Source organism: Meleagris gallopavo, chromosome 2, assembly GCF_000146605.3.
Source record: "Meleagris gallopavo isolate NT-WF06-2002-E0010 breed Aviagen turkey brand Nicholas breeding stock chromosome 2, Turkey_5.1, whole genome shotgun sequence".
Classification (NCBI taxonomy): Eukaryota; Metazoa; Chordata; class Aves; order Galliformes; family Phasianidae; genus Meleagris; species Meleagris gallopavo.
In genome coordinates, this window is record NC_015012.2 from 29,294,349 (window position 1) to 29,307,168 (window position 12,820).

General features: G+C 41.6%; 1 protein-coding gene across 1 annotated transcript in view; it reads left to right on the top strand.

The window, feature by feature from the left end:
- The first annotated feature begins 5,841 nt into the window (after window positions 1-5,841).
- AHCTF1 (AT-hook containing transcription factor 1) overlaps window positions 5,842-12,820 on the top strand; it is a 46,291-nt gene continuing 39,312 nt past the window's right edge. Inside the window, exons 1-2 of the mRNA XM_010706848.3 lie at window positions 5,842-5,988; window positions 7,088-7,341. Coding sequence (XP_010705150.1) covers window positions 5,868-5,988; window positions 7,088-7,341 — 375 coding nt within the window. The 5' untranslated portion in view covers window positions 5,842-5,867. The remainder of the gene's footprint in view (window positions 5,989-7,087; window positions 7,342-12,820) is intronic.

The window sequence follows — 12,820 nt, forward strand, 5'->3', positions numbered from 1 at the left end:
GTGTGGGCGGCGGGAGGCAGAGGGCTGAGGGGGCGGCCGAGGGCTCTTCAGTGCCTGTGCGGGCCGCTCCGCGCCTCCCGCTTTCGGTGCGTCTCGGGAGAGGCCGGCCCTCCTTTCCCCTTCCCTCGCTTTTGTTTTTTTTTTTCCTCTTCTTCTCTCTCCCACGCTCTCCGCCCCTCTCTCCGGGTGCGATTTCCTAGGAGAAGGTGGGACGTTGTCTCCCTGTTGGGAGCAGTGGAGGAGCAGAACCGGCGGCGAAGTGAGCCGCCGGGGGTCAGCCCCTCCCTGGCCTACACCGTCCCCTTGCTCTTTGCCACACCAACTTTCCCGGGCGTGGTGCTGAGCGCTTTGCGGCCCTGGGTTGGTGTGCGGGGTGCGCATCACGCTGCTGAGTTGCTGACTTAAGCTAAAGTGCTGGATTTCTTCATAAGCAGTGACTCCAAGGCTGAAGCTTCTGCCAGCACAGAGAAGCATGGTGTAGGTCTTCTGGGTCTAATACCTCCTTTCTAGATTGTGTGTAGTAAAATAATGTGAAATTTAGGGAGTGTGTGTTGAAGTGTGTGGTGAAATGTGGTGAGTACCATTCATGCAGGTGCTTCCACCAGCCCTGGCTGGCAGCTACTAAGTATTGGGGCATGGCTGTGACCTGCCCAGACAGGGACAGCTCCTCACGCTCCCTGCATCAGTTTGCCATATTGCACTGATTTACCTAGAGATTGCTCTTGTAACACAGCCAAATAAACTTAATCAGGCTTCGCTTAATTTTGTGTGTTCTACCTGGTAGGCTGTTAGCTACAGTTCTAGAGAAATGATGGTGATTTCTGGCATTTTCTGGGGTGGTATTTTTCAACACTTGTGCGGTGAACAGAATGCTTAAACTGATATGAGAGAGTCCCCAAAAACCCAGGACTGTTTGCCAGCATTGTGGACTCTTGTGCCACTCGTTCTGTCAGTGCCGCTCTTTGTGAAAAGTGTGTTTGGGAAGTCCTTGCTGGGGAGCACCTCGCCAGCTGTCCTCTGGGAGCTGGGCAGGCTGAGCATGCTCTTTGCTGGGGCAGTCCTCACCTGCACCTGCCTCAGAAGGAGGAGGAGAGAGTGTAATTCGAGGGCTGACTTTAGGATCTTCTCCTGGCTTAGCAGTGTTAGAGGAGGGACCATAGCGCTTGGATAAGCACTGTCGTGTTAGAGAACAGCAGGTAGCTGGGTGAACTGGCCCTGTTGTGACACTCCGGTATGGTGTGGTTTCCTATGCTTTTCCCTTTAGAAGGGAAGTCAGATCTGTGGTCTGCATCAGATACAGGATTTTAGCTGTTGGAGGTTGTTTGGACAGAGAGCTGAAACTCTCTTCTTCTCACCTTCTCCTGGGTCTCTGTGCTTCTCAGCTTCCCTTAAGTTCCACAGAGCTTGCGGAGCATCCATACAGCCCCTATAAGGCAGGCTTTAGAGATAGATCTGGAGCATAAGTCTAATGAGGAGCAGCTGAAGGAACTGGAATTGTTCAATCTGGAGAAGTGAAGGCTCAGGGGGGACCTTATCGCTCTGTGCAATAACCTGAAAGGGAGGTTGTGGTGAGGTGGAAGTTGGCCTCTTCGCCCTTGTAACTATCAACAGGATGGGAGGGAATGGGCTCAAGTTGTGCCGTGGAGGTTCAGGATGGATATTAGGAAAAACTTTTCAGAAAGAGCGGTAATGCGTTGGGACAGGCTGCCTGGGGAGGTGGTGCAGTCACTGATCCTGGAGGTGTTCAAGAACTGTGTGAATGTGGCACTGAGGGACATGATCAGTGGGCATGGTGGGGGTAGGTTGGTGGTTGGACTAGCAGCCTTTTTTGATGTTAATGATTCTGTGAAGTTACCCTGTTTCTGGTATTCTGATATTGACTATTCCCTTATACTGGTGGTTTTTTAGAGTAAAATTTACGTTTTTAGTTAAATGTAGGGTTTTTACTTAAAATTAGGGTAAAAATTCTCTATCTCAGTGATGCTAAATCATTGACTAGATTCTCTTTCTGTGGGAGTAAAACATGGCAAAGTGCTAATTTGCTGAACCCGACTACTGAAGTGCAGGAAGTATGTTCCTTCTTCTACTCCTCCAATATTCTGAGTTGCTTCCTGTTTTTCTGGAGAAAATGTCATGGAAGCAGTCAATGCTAATTCAAAAAATTCTGAAATTGTCATCCTTGCTTGTGGATGTTGTTTGTCTCTAAAACACATAGCTGAGGGAGCTGGGCTTGTTCAATCTGGAGAAGGGAAGGCTGTGAGGAGACTTCATTGCAGCATTTCAGTATTTAAAAGGAGATTATAAATAGGGGAATCAACTTTTTACAGGGGTAGAGAGTGATAGGACAAGAGGGAATGGTTTTAAGCTGAAGGAGGGAAGGTTTAGATTAGATATCGGGGGAAGTTCCTTACAGAGAGATCGGTGAGATGCTGGACCAGATTGCCCAGAGAGGTTGTGGTTGCTCTGTCTCTGGAAGTTTTCAAGACCAGGTTGGATGGGGCCTTGGGCAACCTGATCTGGAGGTTGTTGGCTCTGCCTGTGGCAGGTGATTGGAACTCGATGATCTTCTAACCCAAGCCATTCTGTGATTCTGTAGTCTTTGTCTTATGTTCTTCAGCTTCTTTCCACTCTTTCTTCTTTTTTTATATGAAATGTGACCAGAGTGATGTTGTGCAGTGTTGTCTGTTTTCTGATTGCCAAGCAACACTTGAAATCCATTTAGCTTCCACACGTGGCTGAATGAAAGATAATGCTCGTTGTCTGCTGCCAGCCCCCCTGATATAGTGAGTTTGTACATGAAACAAGGAGTTACGAGTTGACTGTCTTGGTTAGTGTCTTTTCTTAAAAGTAAAGACTATTTTGGCTTTCCTTGCAAGCCGAACATATCATTTCACATGTGTATGAGGCACAATGGCTTGCTGCCATAAAATGGAGAAGGCTAATTCCCTCTCTCTATTCTTGTTACATTGTCCTGCCTCCTTTCTTACGCCCGGTTTTGTGCTTGCTGAGAGCAGGCCTGGTTAACTCTTTAATCTGACAGAAAACTACCTACTTTTCTAGGTTAGTTTCCAATCTGCTTAGAGAGTTACCTTGGCTTGTAAAGTATGCCAGCAGGCTTGCAGTCAGTGCAAGGTAAGCTGCGGGAATATGAGGGAGTTAAACACAATGCAGATGGAGTGATGGGAGGCAGAAGCAAGGCCTCTCTCATGGCAGTGAACCTGCCACGGTTTATGAAATCACAGCTGCGTGTGACTGACCATGTTTTGAGCTTTTTCTTCAGAAAGCAGATAACACTTTGTATTTGAAACCAATTTTCATGTACTTCAGTCATTGAGGACTGATGTCCCAGACATCTGACTTGGCTGCACGTGATTCTACTTGAGCATGTAATTTCTCACCTTCTTCTGGAATCTCTTAACTCAAAATGCTGTCATGAATCTGGGACTTCTGGCCTCAGGAATAGCTCATGGAGTTTCTGAGTCATAAGCAGCCACGGTGAAGGAAGAATGGTGGTTTGGGCGGTGTGTACACAGGCTGCTTTGGGTGTAGGATGCAGCTGAAAGGTTGGATTCTAGTTTAACTCCTGAACATGCAGCAGGACATTTTACACTAATTTAGTTTCTGATAGACAGGAGGGATGCCTGTCATTGTTTTTGAAGGACCAGGAATGCAGTTATTCTTGAATGTATTTCTTTAAAGTAGATGTCTTGTGCCTTCAACTAGTCACAGGATTCTTGTGAGCAAGTATTCATCTGTTCCGATTTCCCAATAGTTACTGGGAAGTAACGTGGTAGAATAATGCTAATCATTTTAATAACCAGATCTCTCTGCATATTGTTGATAATTCTTTTGTGGACTTTATCTTTCTAGTTCTGTATGGCTGAGCCAGACGTCTAGGAAAAAAATGTCAAATTACTGTTGGCTTACCAAAGGGAATGTGGGCATGCTTGGCGCCGTATGTATCATTTTCTCATGCTTCTGTGTGCGTTTAAAATAGCTGCAGCGTGTTTAAATTTGAAGTTACAGGAATGATCCAGGTGTTGCAGCATTGCTTACGCTGTGTCTCTGGTGGCACTGGGCTGATTAGTGCCCTTGGTTTGTACTGTTTCAGGACTCACTGAGTGTGGTGGGAGATTAAAATTTTAAAAAAGTGTAGGTTTGGACCAGATATAAGGAAGAAATCCTTTACTTGGCGTTGTGAGGCATTAGAACTGGTTGCTCTGAGAAGCTGTGGATACCCCATCTCCAGAGGTGCTAATGGCTGTAAAGGACCAACAGGTGGGATGTGACAGTGGCCACACTGGGTGGGGCTTTAAGCAACCTAGTCAAGGGGAAGGTGTCTGCACATGGCATGGGGTTGGAACTGAATGACCTTTTAGGTCCCGTCCCCAAACTGTTCCATGACTTGCCAAAAGCAAATCCAGCTGACTGCAAATAGATTGTCCCACTTGGAACTGTGGAGGCTGGCAGAGGGGTCAGGCTGCAGCAGTGACCTGCAGTACCGGCTTTGCCAGAGGCAGTGGTTGTTCTCAAGGTGTTGCCCTGTTCTTTGTGAATGACTTTGAATGCTGTTAGGAGGTACGGTAACATTCCCAAATGCAGTACTTGCGACGTTAGTTAGATACAGTAGATTCCAATGCCCAGATTTTAGAGGTTAATACTAATCCACAGAAGGGCAGTTCATGTAAGTTGTGTCTATAAGGTAACGTTCCCTTTAATACGAGCATGTTGTTAGCAGAGTCTAGTCTTCAAAACAGGCTGTGACCTGTGCTGTACAGCAAATAGTTGTTAGCGCATGCTGAACAATAAAACTTTATTTGCAGGACAAAGTATTTGTTGCAGTTAATGCAATATGCTTTGTGTGCATGTTGAAGTTGCTGTCTCTAATAGTTGGTAGCGTAGGATAAGGATTCTGTTTGATGCCTGAGCAAGTGAGTGTGTGTAACACTCAGGAATTGGGTGTACCATTGTCCTTCTGAGACTTCGTGAAGAAAACCGTCATTTAAACAAGATAATCTATTTTGTCTTCTGGAAGCTTTTCCAATAAATTACTGAACTTGCAAAATGTGCTTATATGTATTTTGTATTTCTGTGTGTGTGGAATATCTCTTATTTAGCCTCCTACTTCATCTTGTAAATCCTTTCATCATTTTAAGTTTTCATATTAAAAAAAAAAGTCTTGACATACTGAAATGTAAGCTCTGTGCAGTATCTGTTCAAGTGTGGAGGCCGCATAGTAGCACTAGAAATTTTGTATGGTAATGCAAAAATATGATAAGAACAGTTATTAGGAAAGAAATCAAATAAGGAATATAAGCACAGAAAGAATCAATGTTTCAGAGTGCTGTGCTTACATCTTAAGTATATGGAAAACTATTTTCTAACTGACGAGCTGTGAAAGTGATGTGAAAATATCAACTGTATGTTTTTGTGAAGAATTTGAGAATTTAGCATTTAATGTTCCAACATTAAAATGCAAAAAATGGACATGCAAAAAATGGACAAGGCTTAATTATGAAGTTACTAGAATTGACATTACTGAAGTATAAAATAAAGGACAAATAGAAGCTTGTTATTCAGAAGCTTTTTAAATATGATTTTTTCAAAATTGTCTTACTATCCTGTAGCTGAGTAGACTTGAGCTTGGTTTATTGCTGTTTTCCTACCTATCCTTGCATACCTGTGCATCACTTCTTATTGAAACTTTTCATAGATAATAGAAAAGGAAATGACTCTCCGTATCAAAGTGCATTTGCTTTCTTTTTTGAAGACTGTATGTATATACAGATGAAAATTCTGTGAATCTCAGGAGTAATTATGTCTGACATTACTCTGTTTTCACTTTTTTTCTTCATTAACAGTGAAGAATGCAAGACCTAAGAGCTCAGGTAACGAGCAGTCTGCTGCAGTTTCCTGAGGTGACTATTCAGGCGCTTGGGGAGGATGAGATAACCCTTGATTCTGTGCTGCGCGGAAAGTTTTCTGCAGGTGAGCATTTTCCTTTAAAATTTGGTCTTTGTATAAAATGATTATTGTCTAGAGGCATTGGGTTATAGTGTCAACTGTGTCAGATTAGTGCTGTTGAGATACATCAGGCTTAGAACAAAAAGGATTGTTAAAAATGCTGATATATGAGCATTAGGTAGGTTTGGAAATTATAACTTGCATTAAAGACTCAACCAATGTTGTACTAATAAAATGAGTTACTTAAATATGCTGTATCAGTGAGCACTTCTCAATTTTTAATTGCATTAAAATCTGTCCTTTAGTTAATAGCGTTGTTTAGGGCTGTGTTTATTTGCACCAGCGGTGTGACTGTCATGATACCATGTGTGGAAGTAGTTCTACAATGTTATGGGCAAAAAGAATGGATGTTTCTTTTCAAAACTGGGCAAATCAGAAGGAGGAGGAGAAGATTGTTAAGTGCTGCAGCCGTATTTCCAAAGTGTTTAATAGGATGTGGATGAGTATCCAGTGAGAGTTTCTGTAGCGGCTAAGTAGATTAGACAGTTCACTTTCTAGGTGATCTGAAAGTAGAGCTGAGAGCCTATCTGAATTTCTAGGCTTTTTTTTTTAAGACCAAGTAAAATCCTACTACTTTACTATAAGTAGTAGTTCTCTGAAGCAAAATATGTTTGATTCTTTCTGTAATCAACACATGTAAAACTTGTAATTTACTAATACGTTGATGGCCGCTTTTAGATATTTTCTTGTCAGATTCCAAATTCTTACAGTAGGGATATATCAGTGAATTGTTTTAGGTCTGATACATTGGAAATATGCTTGAAGACTTTAGTGCCCTTATGTATTCAGATGATTTTTAGCAAAACCAAGCCAAACACAGTGTAAAGACTGTGGATTAATGTATTGCAATTATTATCTCAGTTAAAATCATTCTTAAGTGTAAATGCCAAGTAGCAAGATTGTTAATTTTAAGGTGTATTTCTTGAGACTTTCAAGGGGTAATTTTAAATAATTAGGTTAGTCAGTCTTCTTTTGTTAGATACATCTGTTGAAGGAAAGGGACATTGTCTTGATTTGTTTTCAGTCTTTTGAAAAATGAACTCAGCTTGCTTTGTCTTTACAGGGAGAAATGGCCTGGCGTGGTTGGCATGTGGTCCTCAACTTGAGGTGGTGAACTCTGTGACAGGAGAGAGGCTCTCTGCATATCGTTTCAGTGGAGTAAATGAGCAGCCTCCAACTGTTCGTGTGGTAAAGGAGTTTTCGTGGCAGAAAAGAACCGGGCTCTTGGTTGGATTGGAAGAAGCAGAAGGAAGTGTTCTCTGTCTGTATGACCTTGGAATATCAAGAGTGGTTAAAGCGGTTGTTCTTCCAGGAAGGGTATGTACTTGTTAATCAGAGAAATGAAACTTTTATTTCGCCATGTGCTGCATAATCCTGTTTTGGGAAAAGTTCTAAAATGTCTCTTTGTAGGAGGTTGTTTTTTTTCTGTATCACATTAACAGTCACTGCAGAGTATCTAATAAAGAGAGTCTTGATAATCATATGATGATGAGCATAGCATTACCATTATATTTTGAGTTATACTGGTAGTAAAGTAGATTCTATCTGTTTATTATTCTCTAATTGTCAAATTTAAAAAGAAATCAGACTTCTTTTTTTTCCTGGTAAGAGTGAAAAAAGGAAAAAAAAAAAAAGAACTTTGAAGTGACTGTGGTAATCATTTCCTAAGTGACTAATTTCAGTCACAAATACTGTCTTCAAAGTATCTCAAATTTCCATAACTGTTGTAATATAAATGATTTAGACATAGTCACATGAATCTCAGACTTGCACAGAGGTGACTTTAGATCTGGATATCTATTTATGTTGTTCTAAGATACAAAAAAAAACCTTTACAGGCTTAATTGACGGATTATTTGAAGACTTTCAATCTGAAGTCTTTATCATAATTTCTGAATTTATGATCAGCATCCGAGGTTAGGTCCTGTCAAGTAAAAAAAAATAAAAATCATATTTGACATGCATGGGTGATTGTTTAAAAACACTCAAGTTGATCATCAGTTTGATATTTTTTAATGAATCATAAAATCACCAAGGTTGGAAAAGACCTTTAAGATCATCCATTCCAACTGTCCATCTATCACCAATATTTCCCACTAAACCATCTCTCTCAGTACAACATCTAATTGTTTCTTGAACTCCTCCAAGGTTCGTGACTCCATCACTTCCCTGGATAGCCCATTCCAGTGCCTGACTGTCCTCTTAGAGAAATATTCCCTAACATCCAACCTGAATCTCTCCTGGCTCAACTTGAGGCCATTCCCTCTAGTCCAACTGCTAGTTAAATGGGAGAAGAGGCTGATCCCCTACTTCACCACAACTTCCCTTCTGATAGCTCTAGAGAGCTATAAATCACCCCTGAGCCTCTTTTTCTCCAACTGAGCAATTCCAGCTCCCTCAGCTACTCCTCATAAGACTTGTGCTCCAGACCCCTTAGGAGCTTTGTTGCCCTTCTCTTTGAACACACTCCATGGCCTCAATGTCTTTCTTATAGTGAGGGACCCAAAACTGAACACAATACTCAAGGTGTGGCCTCACCAGTGATGAGTACAGAGAGATGATCACTTCCTTGCTCCTACTGGCAATGCTACTTCTGGTAGAAGCCAGGACACCATTGGCCTTCTTGGCCACCTGAGCACACTGCTGGCTCATGTTCAGCCAAGTGTCAACCAGTACCCCTCTGGTCCATTTCCTCTACACAGCCTTACGGCCACTGTGCCAAAAGCCTGTAGCATTGCCTGGGGTTGTGCCCAAAGCGCAAGACTTGGCACTTGGACTTGCTGAACTTCTGCCCAGCAGTCCAGCTTGTCTGTTTACTCTGTAGGGCCTTCCTACCCCCAGGCAGATTGACACTTCCTCCCAATTTGGTGTCGTGTGCAAACTTACTGAGGGTGCACTCAATGCCCTCATCCCAGTCATCAATAAAGATACTGAATTGGACAAACCCCAGTATCAACTTGTGGCCAGTCGCCAGCTGGATTTAACTCCTTTCACCACCACTCTCTTCAATCAATGGTTTATAATAGTTCTATGTTAAATTACTCCCCTATTTGAATGTTCTAAATCAACGTCTCACGCTGCTCCCAGGTCCTTTTTTTCCCAGCTGTTTTCCTTGAATCTCTAGTGAACACTTTTTTGCGTAGACAGTATAGACTGATGTATTGACGATATATTTTTTTTCTCTGTTCCACGTGGTTCTTTAACCCATGAGCTAAAATGATGTAATGTCATCTACTCTGATTTTGTTAATGGAAGTCTAAGTTAATAGGCCATCAAGGTTCCCTCTGTTTTTATCATATTAGCTAAATCCTTTTTTATTACACGGCTCAGCACACCATGATTTGATGTGACTTGCTTGGATATGGGTGGTTTTATTTTTTTGTACTTTATTTGAAATGCTGTAGTGTGTGAGCTGTGTGCTGACTAGTGTGTAATCAGTAAGTAAGTTGTCTTTATGAAGAAGGTCATAGCTTTGTCTGAGTTTTGTATCTTAAATCTAAACAGAATACACTGTGAATAGGAGGAGGAAAGTAGGTTAAGAGGGATCATTGTAACATACCTAATCTGTGTGTGAAAGTCATTTGAAACTGAATGTAGTATGACTTGTATTAGGGAGTTTTTCTGTTTGTGTAACAAACTGTTCAGGAGAAAATGTGAGAAAGCTTTTGGAGAGAAGCTGACTGTTTCGTGATAAAGGTTTGGACTATGGAGTAAAGCCAAAACTTATCTGAATTTTTGATATTCTGCCCTGTGCTTGTGATTACAAGAATGTTTGGTCTGTTGCTTTAATTTCAGTTCCTATCTTTTTGCTATTAGATTCATTAGATTGATGGACAGGGCATGGGTGTTGCTAATTGAAACATTAGATTCTAAGTTGTGAGAGGGAGTAAAGGTAAACAAAAAGTAGATAACATTTGCAGTGGGTCACTGTCTGTCTGTTTCGTGTTTCGTTATTCTGGAATTATTTCCAGCACGTATATAATATATAACTTGATATATTAATCTACCTAAGTGTTTCTGATTTTTTGCATTGATTGTTTTCAAAAATGAAATGCACATCTATTAGCATCACTTTCTGCAGTTTGTGTTGTTACTTTAATAGGTTTAATGAGCACATTAATTTATGGGATGTCTTGACTGTGAAAATATCTTCTGTAGACAGCTGTAAAGCTTAATTTATAGTACCTCTGGTCAAAGTTGTTAAACTATTAATATAGTATTACAGAGTAGCTGTAGCAACTGTGTGACTGCCGTTTAGTGGAAGATGTTCACTTGGTCAGAATAAAGGATTCAAAAATCTTGCAAACTTAGGAAAAAAAATTTGCTTTTTCTATTTTGTGGAGGCATCAATTGCCCTTGGCAAGATGCAGCAGAAAGCTAAAAGCATTAATGCAGTACTATTTGAATTATGTTTCAGTAAAAGCAAATCTGAATTAAAAACATTAATTAAATTGTTTTGCAACGCTTGAATGTTTCAGAACCATTGAACAGTATTTTCACAAAATTTCCTGGTTTGCATGAGGCAGAAGGATAGCATTCAGATTCAGTGAGCTGAGAAGACTTCTCTTTGTTCATTCCCAGAATGAGTTGGCAATGTCTAGGAGGTTATGAAAAGCTAGCCCGTACAACAGGGGAAAAATGTTCTGTTTCAGGGATTTTACACAGAAAATTGGAGTGTTAACACTCCAATTGGAAATGGAGTTTTAAAATTTTCCATTTCAAAATGGAAAACATTTTTTGAAGGCTCTATGCCAAAATTGAAAAGAGCCTGTTGTTTAATGAAAAAAATTGTAAAAGAAAAATTAAAAAGAATGTTTGAATCGTGATTAATTCTGTAGCAAGGTGTGTACTGTGTTTTGCTCTCATTATGGTCATCAAGACTTGGAAGAGCAAGAATATGAATAATCAGAATGCTTTTGGTGTACTGCTTTGAGTAGAGAAGATTGGAAATTTAGTTTCGTTCATGGGAGAAATGGAACAAAATGAAGTTATCTAAATAACTGCAGATATTTCTAAGATTAGAAGTGTTGTGACAAGAATAAAAGATAAATCCTGTAGTAGATTGTCAGGCAGTGTAGTCCTAACAAATATGGGACAGGGGAAAACTTTGGATCTTCAGTTGTATTTTCCATCTCTGGAAAAAGAAATGCATGTAGGAAGAGGACTACTTTGATCACTTCTTTCAGTTTGATGTAAAGCTGTTGTTGATGTAAAGCTTCCTGTTTTCATTGCCTTGTGTTTTGTAAGAAAGCGGAACAGTGTTTTTCTATAGAATCCTTTGAGTTTGAAAGGACTCTTAAAAGTCATCTAGCCCAACTCCCCTGCTCTGAACAAAGATACCTACAGCTCTGTCAGGGTGCTCAGAGACTGATGGAGCCTGGCCTTGAATGTCTTGTATAGTTTTAGTGCAGGAATTGTTAAGTGTTTGTATCTCTAGTGTAGGGGTGAGTGCTGTCCTGGGACGTGGTGTGGGTGCTGAACGGCCTTGCTTCAGTTTAGAATGAAGTTGCATGCAGACTGCTGTACGAATAAAGGAACCAGATGGCCTTTGACTATCTGCAAGGAGGGAACTTCACAGCCTCTCTGTGCAACCTGTGCCATTGCTTAGTCATCTGTGCAGTAAAAAAAAAAAAAAAAAAAAAGTTTCCTCATGTTCAGACGGAGCCTCCTGTGTTCCATTTTTTGCTCATTGCTTCTTGTCCTCTCACTGGGCACCACTAAAAAGAACCTGACTCTGACCTCTGTGCATCCTCCCTTCTGGAATTTCTGTACATTGATGAAATTCCTGCATGCCTTCTCTTCTCCACACTGAACAGCCTCTGCTCTCTCAACCTCTCAGTGGAGAGGCGTGCCAGTCCTTCAGAGAACTTTGCAGTCCTCTGTTGCACTCTCTCCAGTATGTCTGTGTCTCTCTTGCACTGGGCTGCCCAGACCTGGACACTGTAGTAGCAGTGTGGTCTCACGATGCAGACAAGAAGGGAAGGATCCCCTCCTTTGACCTTCTGGCAACACTCCTACTGCAGCCCAGGATCTCATAGCTCTTGTGGCTTTCAGGGCACGCTGCTGGCTTGTGGTCAACAAGGTTGTCCATGGTTGTTTGCCAGGAACCCAAGGCCTTTTCTGCAAGGCTTCTGTCCAGATGGCCTGCTCACAAAGTGATTTGTTGCTTGGGATTGCTTCTGATCAGATTGGTTCTCACTGTTGACCTGCCCAAAGTTTGTTAGTGCATTTCTCCTGCATATCTTGGTCCCTCTGGATGGCTGCATGACCCTCTAGTGCATTTAGACTCTCGTCCCAGTTTTGTGTCGTTTCCAGACTTGCTAAGGGTGTGCTCTGCTCTGTCATCCAGCTCAGTAATTATGTTAAAGAGGATGAGACTCCTGGAATACATAGGTCGCTCTGAAAGTAGTGCTGCCTGTGTATTTCCATGGAAACTGCAACAGGTACAAACAGTGCAATAACAGTATTTGATAGAGGAGGTTTTCAGCTACAGAACACTATTTGTCAAGCTAAGTATCGCCATTAGCTATGCATTTTTGCCAGCAATAAATGAGAGTCTGCAGGTTGTGCTCGTAAAAATCTGTACCAGCAGAGGTGAACTGCTGTTTCCACTGCTGAAACACAACACACACCACCTCGCTGTGCTCACATCTACTGTTTGGTCTCCATAAATGTTTCAGCAGGCACCACTGAATGTCAGAAGATGCCACTTTTTCTTCATGGTGCAATTCAGTCCCTCTTCTTTGCTTCATATGCACTTCTGTGCCAGATGCCATTGTGGCAGAGTGCCCCTCTA